At 37.3% G+C, this 14,845-nt stretch overlaps 1 protein-coding gene across 1 annotated transcript in view; it reads right to left on the bottom strand.

Moving 5' to 3' along the window:
* The window catches only part of LOC127624287 (rho GTPase-activating protein 18-like), a 66,313-nt gene that overhangs the window by 25,397 nt on the left and 26,071 nt on the right, over window positions 1-14,845 (bottom strand). The window contains exons 2-4 of the mRNA XM_052099041.1: window positions 13,787-13,995; window positions 7,655-7,890; window positions 1,683-1,743 (exon numbers count right to left, since the gene is read on the bottom strand). Of these exons, the coding sequence (XP_051955001.1) occupies window positions 1,683-1,743; window positions 7,655-7,890; window positions 13,787-13,995 (506 nt within the window). The remainder of the gene's footprint in view (window positions 1-1,682; window positions 1,744-7,654; window positions 7,891-13,786; window positions 13,996-14,845) is intronic.

The following is a 14,845-nucleotide window of genomic DNA, read 5'->3' as shown; positions in this document are numbered from 1 at the left end:
TAATTTCATACAGATATTTCATGGTTATTCTCATGACACCTTTCAAGAAAATGGAAAGGAAATTTCATACCAAATCAAATTATATTTTGCATTAACAAACTGAATCCTACATTTAAAACCTTTAAGATGTTTTGCATTGCCGTTATTATTCAGGACACTTATGCACATTTTACCCCCAAAATATAAATACCGTAACACATCTGAATGTTTTGCCTTTACTATACCCCTAAAATTGGTTTTGTAAATAAATAAAAATAGGCCCAGGATATTTTCTTGATGGGTTTCACGAGAATCACCCTTAAAACAAGAAATTGCCAATGGTTTAAGAAATATAAACTTAATTCAAGAACTATAATCTGAAAACAAGTCTTAATATCATAAGCTATTTTTCTTCTCAAGTAAATTAGTCATTTTATATAGATGATGTTTATGTGGAAAACAAATACTGATTATGACCATTTTTCTTTTCTTTTGTGAGCTTGTGATCTTGTCTGACACTTCACAATCTTACATCACTCTCTGCTGATTAAACCGTTCCCTAAATCAGACTACTCAAAGTCCACCAAAACAAAAACGTCATTATTACGCAGTTACGCTAAGTTTATCAGTCACCTCTGCTCCCAAATAAACAGCCCAATATACACAATCAGTCTACGATAACATGACATGAATGCAGATCTTTGCTCTTTTTAAATGGTCTATTCTGTTATTAACAGTCAAACTGAAGGAACGTTTACGCTCTGTCTATATCTACAGTATACAGTATGGGCACTTGAGTCACTGAAAAATGTCTGATATCACACTATAAAACATCAAAGCAAGTGTCATTTCTATACAGAATGAGAGCACAAGCACACTTGTCCAGCAAAACATTTAATGATAATACGTTTGCTCGCTTTGGTTCTTGTTGGAATCATGCAAACCAGCGGAAGAGGATCAGCTTTTATTGGTGGAAAGAAAACGTGAAGTGGTACAAGAAACTTGGAAGCTGATCAGGCCGGTATCTGTGTGCGTGTGCGTTAAATCTCTAAACATCGGCAGAGCGCATTTTATAAAAGCTAACTTTCCCCACTTGTTTTTCTGAATAATAACATGTGAAATGATAGAAATGTGATAGTCTTTAAGTAAACTCAGTGTTTATAGATATCCATTACCCTCATGCCGTATGTATTGGCTTCTATGTAAGCTCCGGGTGGAGGTTAAATCACTAAAGGATCATTCAGACGAATCATGATGTGTGAGCTGTTTTGATCCATCACTGACCCAATAGAACGATTCTCTCCCAAATCAGACATCACTATGGCTTGCAAGACGATTCTAGGACCCGTTCACTCCAAACATGTTTTTCCATCTGTCTGTGCTGTTTTTCAAAACATTTTCAGTCGCTGTTTTTTTTTTTAGCATCTCGCAAAGGATCGATGCATTTTATTCCCTGAGATTTCCAGGTTTTCCATGACTGTGGGAACCTTGTTCAGATCAATCAATGATGAGATTTGATGAAATCGTGACATATTAAATAGGTCTATTAAGCGCAGTCTCAGATGGACAATTCGAATACCTTGAATGCCGCTTTCTTTGGCGTTTTGATTCACTCCGTGAATGCCAGCCAAACTTTACAGGTCAACATATTCAGTGCAATAAAACAGAATACACAGCATTACTCTTCAACTGGTGACACTTACCCAGCGCTTTGACTTCCGCATTACTGCTCCCGCTTCTCTCTGTGGACTCCACCTCATGCTCCTGTCATAGAAAACCGAGAGTATGAAGAATATGAATAATAATAACCACCAAATTGCACACACATTGCTTAAACGAGTGCTCGGCACTTGCGGGATCCATGTGAGCGATGTGTGTGCAATGTTATATTATATAAGATTCAGTGCTGTACATCAGTGTATGTCTAATGTATCTATTTATGGGTGTTTCTTCAACTTCAGGCTCTGTGGAGTAAAGTAGTTTTCACACTAATTTATTTCATGTATCTACTAACAATGTCCATCAGTGTGTGTTCATGCATCACAGGAGATTTATGTCATTTGTCTTGCTAAGACCAATTCCTTTCCTAAACACACACAATTAAATTATATATTCACACTTTTGCATAATTCTTTTTAATTTTAGCTTTATTGGAAATGACGGACAATAAAAAGTGATATTTCCCTTATTTATTTATTTTTTTTTCTCATATTTCATCTCAAGTATGCGCTTCACTGACACTTGTGTCCACTTGATTAACAAGTAAACTAAAACATTATTAGGGGCAAAACTGTTTGGTGTGCCAGAAATGGCCTCACAACTGTGGGATTCATTTTTTGTGGCAAATTGATAGAAATAATTTTCACACAATAAATAATAAAATGGTTTGTTTATTTCACTCTTTGTTTAGATGCTCATAGTTTTAATCATGTATAGTAATAATTCGTATTTTTATAATATTTTGTCATAGTTTAATATTGAAAATCTGGGACAAGACTAAAACAGTTAAATCTACTCATAAAAGACATTTGAAAAGTAGCAAATATAAATGTCAAAGGCCTGTTAAAAGTTTGCAATTCAGTTTTAATGAGATCTTCATATAACAAAAAGAAACAAGCTGAAATCGGTTTATTCTGATCAACCCATCAATCAAACCCCATTGGACATGACAACGCCCAAAGTTCAAGAAACACGCAGCGGGGTCCAGATGACTTAATTGAATTCTCAAATTCATGGGAATCACCGTTTCATACTCTGTATCCCACGAATGTGAGAGTAGAATACCTTTGTAAATTCATAAATATATTATTTATAAATATATAAATCATAAAAGGACACATGGCTTAAACCAGTCAGAATGACACATTAACTGATGTTAGTGGAAATAACCCCCCACTACTGCATTTTCCCAAGCTGCTTTAAAGTTCTCATTACACTGTGCTGAAATATTCACTAACATGAAATGTAATTGGTGACAATGTTAACAGCCGGTAAAAGAATGTCAGAAACTTCTGTTCAATTGTTGGATGTACTTCATGAACACCATTCATGCTAGGAAATGCAGTTTAGACTTAATTTGACTTTCCTTTAATAATCACAGCTTTATCAGTAATTGTATTATATGAGCTAAACAGTGAGGTTTGAAATGTCACAGACTCTTACTATATTCACCCCAGTCACTTTCATACACTCCTTATGGAGCTGAAAATGCTCTTCACCATTTCCACTAGTGCACTGGTCATGAAATGAACTTTTTCTGAACATTTGAAATCTAAATGAGACACTTATAATGGAAGTCAATGAGGCCAATTTTTGGAGGGTTAAGCTTAACATTTTAAAAAAGAACTTACATTAATTCTTCTTAGGGGTTTTCAAACTGGGGTCCGCAGACCCCCAGGGGGGCGCAAGGGGGTGCTAGGATGTATGCAGAAAATTGCCAGAAAAAAAGTGGGGGGGGGGAAAGCACTAGGGCTGCACAATTAATGGTATTTTAACTGGGATCATGGTTTCTGCCTCTCGCGGTTAATTAAGCATAAGCATCTGCGATATTAGTGAGGTAGCAAACAGAAATGATCAGCCAGGTAAATGAAGTACTCATGTACTATTATAGGCTGTGTCTACGTATGACCGACCACATCACAAGATCTTTTGAAGTCTATTTTTTTATTTTTGGGGGGATTTTCTCACCAATTTGGAATGCCTAATTCCCAATGCGCTCGTGGTGGTATAGTGACTCGCCTCAGTCTGGGTGGCGTAGGATGAACCTCAGTTGCCTCCGCTTCTAAGACCATCAATCTGCACATCTTATCATGTGGCTTGAGTGCGTTACCGTGGAGACGTAGCATGTTGAGGCTTCACACCATTTTCTGCAGCATCCACACACAACTCATCACACGCCCCACCGAGAACTAACCACATTATAGCGACCGCGAGAAGGTTACCCCATGTGACTCTACCCACCCTAGCAACCGGCCAATTGGTTGCTTAGGAAGCCTGACTGGAGTTACTCAGCACACCCTGAATTCAAACTCCTGACTCCAGCTGTGGTAGTCCGCATCTTTATTTGGTGAATTACTCAGGCCCCCTGATGTCTATTTTTTAACTCAATTAATACTTTTAAACACTTTGAGCATGAGTGGAAATACAGTCACAGTAGTTTGGGTATCGTATGTCTCGTATGTGCACCGCTTCGATTACACGAGGCTCACATCAGAAAGATGGAAAATGCTGCCTTTGAAGACTGTATACGGAGGTTGGACAAAAGTTGTTCTGAGACATAAGAGCTCCATACATTCAACAGCACTGACTGTTAAAAGTTATACAGATTAGACAGCAACTGAATAAACGTTGTGTGCCCAGATCTGATTTTTTTATTTGTCAGGTTGTTCACATGACATATAGCCCATATCAGACACTGGACTTAGCAGTCCAGTTTCACTTTTTTTTTTTATTTTCTTTTTAAATTTTGGCATGCCAAATTCCCAATGCACTCCAAGTCCTCGTGGTGGCCGTCAATCCGTGCATCTTATCACTTGGCTTGTTTGTGTGTAACAAACTCCGGCATGTCAATGATTATAGTATGAATAATTAATTAAATTACAATTCAAAATGTAATTATCCATTTTTAACGCAGATATGACACATGCCTATCTGATCATATGTCCGCAAGTGAAAGACCGTTGATGGATAAAGTATTTGTATGTAGTCATTTGCCTTCGTATGGTGGAATTTATCATTTTACATTTACAATTATACATTTGGCAGATGCTTTTATCCAAAGTGACTTACAGTGCAATTATTACAGAGACAATCCCCCCGGAGCAACCTGGAGTTAAGTGCCTTACTCAAGGACACAACGGTGGTGGCTGTGAGAATTCAACCGGTAACCTTCTGCTTACAGCTCTGTGCTTTAGCCCACTACACCACCACTCTAATAATCATTGAAGTTCAAGTGTAATATTACCTACGAACGAAACACACCATAAAATGGAAAGACAGCAGGAAACACTGCATTATATGTAAGGTAAGAGGAGTTTTCTTTATTTCATATTTCCACTGACTGGATTGCACTGGATTCCACTGACTTTTGATACAGTTTGAGAAATATAGAAACTCCATTTTCTGAGCGAGTGACACAAGCAAAGACCGGCGTTAATTAAATCTACATCTGTATATTTTCATACACATATTTAACGTGCAAGCCAAATGAATCGCTGAACCCACCTTTAATTCCACATATGAAAGTGGCCCAGATCGGATTTGAAAATGTCCGATTCAAAGTGCTTTCGGTGGTTCACATGATCAAGCGATTAACAGATCTGTGTCACATGTGAGTGAAAAATATTATTTTGGCCACATTCAGCTGTGGTGTGAACGCAGCCTTACAGCAGTTCTATTCCATCTCTCATTACGTACTATACAGAAGTACAGAACAGCTGTGTTCTGAGTTCGGTTTGATTCGTACGTGCCGTTAGCGTGCGCTGACTGTGTTAATATGTGCTCCAGATTTACTTCAATCGTGTGTTTGGCCATTAAAGGTGCTTAAGAAAACAAAAATAAACCCATGGTACCGGGGAGGTTTTGTGGACCAAGACTGGAGCATTTTTACCATGTTTGGATGAAGCACCAGAGCCTGTCTAAGATGATGTCAACAGAAACACACACACACTTCCTTAGGTTACTTTTTTTTTTGGTCAAAATAAAGGCTTGAGACCGGATAGCATTTCCACTTGCTAAATGATTCCAGAAATATTTTACTATTGATTATTGCAATAATAATGATAATGATAAATTGGGATACATTTTAAAGAGAACTTATGTGTGAAAACCCAAGAGAGTAACTCTTATATTGGAAGTAAATCATGGGTAAAACATGACTTAATTTTGGTCAAATCAATCACTATTTTGTAGTTTTAACACCTTTTTCAAAATGAGAGCTGCTGTTTATTGTCATTTTTATTTTTTATTTTAGAATTGATATCAGAGCAGTGCCAACAGTATTTTTTTGTCCAAATCCTGCAGCCCTGTATTAGAAAATAAAATTAAAAAAATACTCAAAAGGGCAGAACAATTGTGATTAATAATCGTGATTAAAAATATAAAAAATATAGTCATGTTATCATTACATACCATATAGTTATACGTTATTTAAGGACCCGATAGCAGTCTGGGGGGTCCTTTGCAAGAGGATCATCAAATTTGGGGGTCCTTGGCATCAAAACATTTGAAAACCCCTGGTTTAAACCATATTTTTTATGATTGTTAAAGGGTTAAGGGTTTAAGGCGTTGCATGGTCATGGTAACGAAGTTGTAAAATGGTCTATATCTTTCCACAGATGTGGTTACTAAGTGAATTTATCACAGTAAAATCATGTTAACACACATATTGTTCATGTCTTGTGTCTATACTTTTGACATTTTTAAAGTTTATGGACTGGACCCATTGACTTCCTCACTACAACTTTAAGAAAAGGAGGGACATTGTGCCACAAATGCTGTCAATTGGGCTCAACTTGTAAGTTCTATGGACAGTATCTGACATGCTTATGATTACAGTAGAACATCGTCCACATAATACAAATGCAATGTCCAATGGAAGTCTATGGGGCAGGTGTTGTGAGATCAAACAAAATTGATTGTTACTTGAGCTGTAAAGTTGACTAAATCATCTTTTTTTTTATCAGTTTGACTACTGTTCTATAAGGATGAACTCTATATGTTGTCACTATCCACCTTGAATGTGGACCTCTTCCAGTATTGGCCACCTCCAGCTGTTTTAGCGATACAAAAATTCGACATTATGCTGCTTTATATTACAGGCTGGCAATAAGTCATCAAATCAATATCATTATTCATTATTTTCATAAACACATGACTCATGATTTGTTTACGGCATTTTGCCATTGTTGCATGGCAGAATGAATGAGAGATCAGGTGCCGATCGCCTTATGAAATAAATAAATAAATAAATAAATAAATAAATAAAGGCAACATCGGAAGTTTTGCAGATAAATAAGAATGGAGGTTTACGTGGAGAAATTGCTTTTAAAAACTTAATCGTCACGTTCTCTGTAAAGACTTTAATATCATCTCTTCAATAACAACACACAGCAACAAGAGAATGATCTACTTATTATTTTGACTTGAAATGCTGATGTAAAAAAATGATCTGACATTGGCATAAATTCTGTTGTACATCCTGTGGTTGTGTAATAGCTTATAAGCCCATATCACTAAATTCTGGTCTTATTATCCTTGTAGTTATTTACATTTGTGGTCAGTGACAGCGGAACTCTGTCACGCTTGCCGGAAACACAGCCGCTTGCTTACTTCCACATTGCAAAATAAGGATAATATGTTTACATCCCCTTTCCGATATCCCTGCGCACATCATGCAAATGTTACCACGATTACTGGCTCTACATGCTCATGACAGAAGTTTATAAACTGGATAAAACTGTAAACAGACACAGTTCATAACTGATTTTACAACACCGTCTCATGTTAACACATTTATAGTCTTGACACTGTACTTTTGAAACTGTGTGTAATTATTCTGGTGTGATCTCTTGCCCCATAGACTTCCATTGTAAATGCATTACTATACATGAGATTCATTATTGTATAAAGAGTCTGAAGCACTACTGGCTCTGCGCTGCAGTACGTCATTGCTTACTTTACTATCTGAAGAAGGTGATGGTTTAAAGATCTCCCGGACGTCAGGGATGCTGTACGGTTTGTTTCGTTTGCGTAGTGTCTGTTTGAGTGTTTCCACGCGCCTCTCCACAGCTGCAGCTTGCGTTCGGGTCAGAGAAGACAACAGTACCATGCTATCCTCGCCGTCTGATGCAGACTCATCAAACAGTGTCGCTAGCCCCGCCTCCATCAGCCACGCCTCTTCCTGCTCACCTTCTGCAGGACAGAAGACAAAGACACATGTATTCTGAAACTGACAGTGGCCTTTGGGTCACATCCTGTTAACCTCATGACTATCAACAAAAAGTCTGATCCAAATTGCAGTTTATTCGGGCCAAGAACAGCTCACTAATAGATGAGAACATCTGACCAATCACAGTTCTTTTTAAACCCTTTAAGCTCTGAAGGTGTTTTTAAAGAATTCCTGTTTCAGTGGCATGCCCAAAATTAAAGGCTTATAACTCAACAAAAAAAACCAAAGAGGGTCAATTGTTTGTTATCATTTTAAAGAAAACTTTCACATTTTTTTAATGATATAGATTATGATAGATTCTGAGACTCTCAGCAAAAACAGCTGAAAAACTTAAAATGTACTTTTTTTATTTGACATTATATATCTGTAAATATGGTGGCTCTAAAAAACTACTTTTATTTTGTTCCCAATCATGTCAACTCTATATGAGAAACATTTTGTGTTGATAAGTCAAAGCAATCAAAAGTTACAGCCTTACAAATATAATTAATCCTAGTGCTTTTAAAAAATCCTCTCCAAACAAATAAAACATAATAACTGTACATGGGTTCGAATTACACATGCAAACACAACAATGACTAAAGGTTTGCTTTCTCATTTCAAAGCATACAGATATAATTTTAGTAATGAGATTTCAAAGGAGTTTTATTCTGTGCCATTTGAGTCATCATTGAGTCTGTGTCATGTATTTGGCGCCATCTCCTGGCATAACAGTCACAATCACATGTCTCTCTGCCCAAATATGGATGACTTTTTGCACCGATCTAAACACAAATCTGATTGGTTTAGCGTTCCATGATGCTTCATCATTTCCAAAGACATCATCTGACCCAAGAAAGCTAACGTGTTGTTAGCCGGATAGCAAGATGCCAGATTGCCATGCTGTGTGCACATAGTGCTTTGTGTCAATTATCTTATGATCTACACATCCGATTACCTAGTGCAGGGGCTCATTTGAAAGATAATCGCCTCACAATAGTATGTTATCTTTTATGTTCTGTTTATTTTTCATGAAGTTATAAGAGAAAACGGGGCTTACGAGCAACACCTGTTCACATGTCAAAGATATATTTGTAGCAATTACTCGCTAGATTTTTGTCTGTGCGTAAAACAAATAGGCGGGTTGTATTCTACCCGTTGAGCGCTTTCTAACAACATATTACATGGCTGTTTGATAAGTTTGAAGTTTTTACTGATTACAATAATATGTACGTGCAAAATAATTTATGAATTTTCAAAACAGAACACTTTGATTTTTTTCATGAATTTCAAAACACTTTTTCAGTTTTAGTCATAATGCTTCTAATTACATTTAGAGCTTCTAAGCTTTAAAATGATACCTATTTTGTGTTGGTCAAGACTGCTAATATTTTGACAATATTTTTTTTTTCTCGCAGACCCGCCCATCCAAGCTTAAATGGTTCATTTAATATTAATTTCAGTAATTTTTTTCTCCATTTTCAACAACAGATCTCTTGCTTTTCTTGATGTAAGTTCATGAAAGTTACTTAAAATTAAAACTTTGTTATTGTTGTTTCAAAGAGGATTAAAGAATTATTGCGAGTCTTTAAAATATTAAGATAGGAAAGAAGTAATACTATCTAGCACACTGTAAATTGCATCTTTTATTCTCCTGGTGATATATACAGCCTACACGTGTATATAAATATAATTCATTTTGCAATCTACAGCTGAGTGTGAGATGCATGTTCTCCTTTCTATACAATTGGCTATTTAAAGCACCTCCATAACATCCATGAGTCCCAATTTATGTTTATTAGTCATCTTATTTGTTAAGAAGATGGAGTTTTGGGGGCCCTGGGTATCTCAGCGAGTATTAGCGCTGACTACCACCCCTGGAGTTGCAAGTTTGAATCCAGGGTGTGCTGAGTAACTCCAGCCAGGTCTCTTAAGCAACCAAATTGGCCCGGTTGCTAGGGAGGGTAGAGTCAAATGGGGTAACCTCCTCATGGTCGATATAATGTGTGATTCTCGCTCTTGGTGGGGTGCGTGGCGAGCTACGTGTTAAGATGCGCGGATTGACTATCTCAGATGCAGAGGCAACTGAGATTCATCCTCCGCCACTCGAATTGAGGCAAGTCACTATGCCGCCACGAGGACTTAGAATTGGGCATTCCAAATTGGAGAGAAAAAGGGAGAAAATCAAAACACAAAAAAAAAAAATTGGAGTTTTGTTGTTGGTATATGTGGGCTTTGACATTAAACAGCCCATATTATGCTAACTTACAAGTTTATAAATTATTAAGGAGGTCTACTAGAATAGGCTTACATGCTAGAATAGGCTTTACATGTTCAAACACATTATTTTTCTCATACTGTATATTGCTACAGCACCTCTTTTCACCCTCTGTCTCAAACGCTCTGATTTAGCTCCTGTCTCTTTAAAGCCCCCCTTTCCGAAAAGCCCATCCAGCAGGTGAATTGAAATAGTTTGACTTAAGCGTCTTGAATGTTTTCTTTCTCGTTGAACGAATCAACAACAAAGTCTTCATCACTTCTGCAGCTTGCAGAGAAATCAGTTTTTTTTTTCCATCTGCTTGTCCTCTTCTCATCCATCATGGGTGGAGGGCAGACCAGCTCAAAATATGCACTGAGCCACCTACTGTACCGCAGTAAAACCTGTAAACGGTCTGCACTATATAGCACCTTTTTAACCTTATCGGTACTCAAAGCGCTTTACACTGTGTCTCGTTCACCCATTCACACACATATTCACACAACAATGACGGCAGAGCTGACATGTAAGGTGCTAGCCTGCCATTGGGAGCAAGTTGGGGTTCAGTGTCTTTTTTATTTTTATTTATTTTACCTTTATTTAACCAGGTAAGCACGTAGAGAACATGTTCTCAATTGAAACGGCGACCTGGCCCAGATAAAGCGAAGGTGCAAGACATACAAATAGTTACACATGAAATTATACAAATTACACATTAAATACACAAGTCTTGCCCAAGGACACTTCGGCATGTGGAGTCGTGTGGGTTGGGCATCGAACCACCAACCCTGAGTTTAGTGGCTGACCCGCTGTACCACCTGAACCACAGATGCCCACGAAATTGCTATACGTTTGGAGTGAAAAGGCCTTTAGATTGTTGTTTAGACGCAAGATGGAAAGTCAAACTGATAAAGAGAAGATAACTGATAAATTGGCCAAAGTTTAAAAATGATCTTTATATTAGTCATTTATTATATTTATTATTGTGTGTGTTTGTATATACTGTAAGGTTTTTCCTGCATTGAACATTTTTCTGTGGCCACAATTTTCGACCGGCAAAGCAAATTCAACGATTTTCATATAGCATTGGACGATTCATGAGAACTAAATATTCTTCTCATTTGAAACATACGTACAGTGCGCAATTGAAGCCTGCATCACGTAAGTGTTGCACAAGCCATTACACGAGCCACGTTATCTCTGGAATCTACTGTGAAAAGACTACTGATATTTGTCATTGCTCATAGTTTTGAATTTGTACATCACATCCCATCAGGCAGTTGTCTTGTCGCCGGAGTTGAAATATCTGAATGCATCTGTAACTCAAATAGGATTTGAAAATTCCACATTTGCAGATGGTTGGAATTCCATGCAGCTCCCGTGTGACACTGATGAAAATTAACGAGTTCCAGTTTTCTGTCTATTGTTTTTTGGATGCAGTGAACAGGAAGCTTTGCTTCTGGAAGTTGCATAAAACCAGCCAATCAGATTAGAGCTTGCCAGATCTATTTTGCACCGATATGACTATGCAAAGGCACTCTGAAGGCTGCTTTCTTAAACAAATATTTTTTATCAAAGAATATTTTACTTATTTTTAATTATACATTGTAAACAAATTCTAGAAATGAACACTGAAAAAGAATAAATACAAATCAAATAAATAGTTAAATGAACATCAGTACTGCAAGTATCAGTCAAATGCTGATTATTATTTTAAACAAGAAGCATTTACACCTGCCGAGTCAAGCGGTGTTACACCGTATTCAGCTATATAACTTTTAAATATTGCATTTTATAAATGCAATGACTGGAATTGTTCGGTTGAAGGGGGTACCAAGCTACGAATCCTGAACAAAACAGTTTACACGTTAGCGTCCACTCAGCTGACAAGCAATGATAGTAGCTATGTGGTTAGCTAGTTAGCTATAAGCTCGTTGTCATGGAGAGTAAAAGATGGACGTTGTTTGTTTACTTTCCAGCATTGCATCTCATCAATTAGGTAAAAACATAACGTGAAATCAACACTTGACGTACACAATCCACCACTGCACTGTTGTCTGCTGAGCTGTAAAAGATGCTCTGATGTTTAAATATGCTACATTACTGACTGCACTGACAAACTATAGCTGGCTAACATAACAGATGTGATAAACAGGAGTGACATGGTGGTCAGGGACAGGGTTAACGTTACAGTGGTTATATTGAAAAGAGAAAATGATGGGGTCATTGTTCATTAACTTTCCAGTATGTATTTCACAAACTAGTTAGCAACATACCACTTAACACCGCACCGCTTAACACCGCCCTGTCTGCAGAGCCACCGTCAGCTCAGAGTCAGCTTTGTAAACAATTCGAAGCACGCTCTGCTGGACAAACTACGGTACGACACCTATTCTAAAGCATTGTTTTCTGCATTATATGTTCTGAAAAAAGTTTACATATCTGTGCATATCTGTAAACATATATGCAGTTACCGATATATCGGTGAAAGACTAATATCGGCCAACCAATATATTGTTCGGGCACTAGTATAGACACAAGAATATCACATACTAACCTTTTCTGCTTAAAGTTATATCCAATACTACAACTTTGTTGCCATGACAATGTAACACTGTAAACCATAAAACCCTGAAACGACCATATAAATGATAATTTAAACAAATTTACACCTCAAATAATACATGAGTTTTAACAGAAGAATTAATATAAGTGCTTTTATAAAATTATAAGCTTCACATTTCTGCCTTTAAACCCTCCAAAAATTGGCCCCATTGACTTCCATTGTAAGTATCTCTCTGTAACACAGATTAGTGCTTTTTTTTTTTTTAAGAAAAGGATGCATTTTCTTACTAATTTTTAGAAAACTAATTTTTGTGGTAATCAACATTATGCCACAAATGCTGTCAACTGAGATGAACTTGTATTGAACCTGGAATATTCCTTTAATGTCATCCAATCTCCTCAATGTTAGTCTTTTTATCATTCCTACACAATCATCTCTCGCCAATCATATAACCAGCATAGGATACATGACATATCTCTGTCGGATTGTGTGACCTGTTGTTTTCATTATAGTAGTGGCGAAGAGGAAGGCGTTCAGATCTTGGGGAATCAGAAATGTTGTACTTTTTCTGGAGACTCAAAGAAGTGGAGGAAGTCGTTGCTTTATGTTGCTGTAGGGGTAAACAATGCCTGCTGATGTCATGAATGATCTCGCTCAGTGGATTTTATTGTACGCTCTTCCTGTAAGTTAAGGTCATTGTATAAACACATGGAGGAATTCAAGTATATTTTACAAAAAAATATAATTTTCTGTTGTTTGGCACTGCTGGGGAACAAGATTAGTTGATCTAAAGTAGATCAGGGTTTTTAGTCTTTACAGACTCTCAGTCAATCCAACTTTGACGAGCATTATTACCATCACTATTGCTTCACAGATACATTACTGCACAGTACCACGTTTAGAAATAACTCGCTTCAATAAACAAGTTTTGGTTCGGTGTACACAGCTGCGGAATATAGTTTTCACACCACCTTTTCACAAAAGTGCTTTCATGTGCTGGATCAATTGACATTAAAGACGAACGTGTTGTGAGATAATTGACAGGAAGTGTGTTTACCATCAGCAACCTTCAGCTGCACTTCCTCCTGATGTTCTGCATCTCCACTGTGCTGGATGATCTCTAGCTCTTTATAGTAGTCCACCATCGCCTGCTCATCCAGAGAGTCCTGAGAGCCGCAGTGCTGGTACGGGGCCTTCCCCAAGCTCGATCCCAGAGCCGCTGCAGGTGCTCTGCATTTCTGGACATTATACTGACCGCTTTTACGGCTGTGTGAACAGAAACAGAGGGAGGACATAGACATCATCAGACAGAAATACTACAGGAGTACTGAAGTCAGATTCAGGAAGTAAAAATCACTGTAGAGTAATTGCTTTTTAACGATAATATAGAAAACTTTGTATATAAAAACAGACTGTACAGAGCCCCTTTAGAGGACAGGGAGGGAATATATTTTGTCAAATAGTTTGTTTTGGGTTCCCTCGCAATAATTAACCATGGTTTTACTATGGATGTGCACAAGAATTTGACTAATCAACTACTCAAGTACTCGATCTGTACCAGCTATCCAAATATTAAAAGCACTACTTGAATATCGCAAATCTATCCTCCTTTGCGCATTTGCCTGCCTTAAGCAATGCTGAATTACCAAATCTGGTAGTTATGATGAGTCCACTGGGGGGCGCTGTGGATGTGTGTCGTCGAGGTGATGGATGAGAGACGGAATTATGAAGTCAAATATGGCAATGCAGTACTTGTAATACTTTGATTCTTATTGAATTATCCTGTATTAGTTTTCACTTCTTGTTGGAATCATGCAAACCAGCGGAAGAGGATCAGCATTAATTGGTGGAAAGAAAATGTGAAGTGATACAAGAAACTTGGAAGCTGATCAGACCGGTATCTCTGTGTGTGTGTGTGTGTGTGTGTGTGTGTGTGTGTGTGTGTGTGTGTGTGTGTGTGTGTGTTAAATCTCATCTCTTAACTTTCCCCACTTGTTTTTCTGAATTATAACAACTGAAATGATAAAAATGTGATAGCTTATATGTAAACTTTTTTGTTGTTAAACTTAGCTTGTATTGAAACAAGCTTATTTGTGAATAAAACAAAATATAACTT

Source organism: Xyrauchen texanus, chromosome 30 (assembly GCF_025860055.1).
Source record: "Xyrauchen texanus isolate HMW12.3.18 chromosome 30, RBS_HiC_50CHRs, whole genome shotgun sequence".
Classification (NCBI taxonomy): domain Eukaryota; kingdom Metazoa; phylum Chordata; class Actinopteri; order Cypriniformes; family Catostomidae; genus Xyrauchen; species Xyrauchen texanus.
Note: the sequence above shows the minus strand (reverse complement) of the source record. Positions and strands in the feature narration are given on the sequence as shown.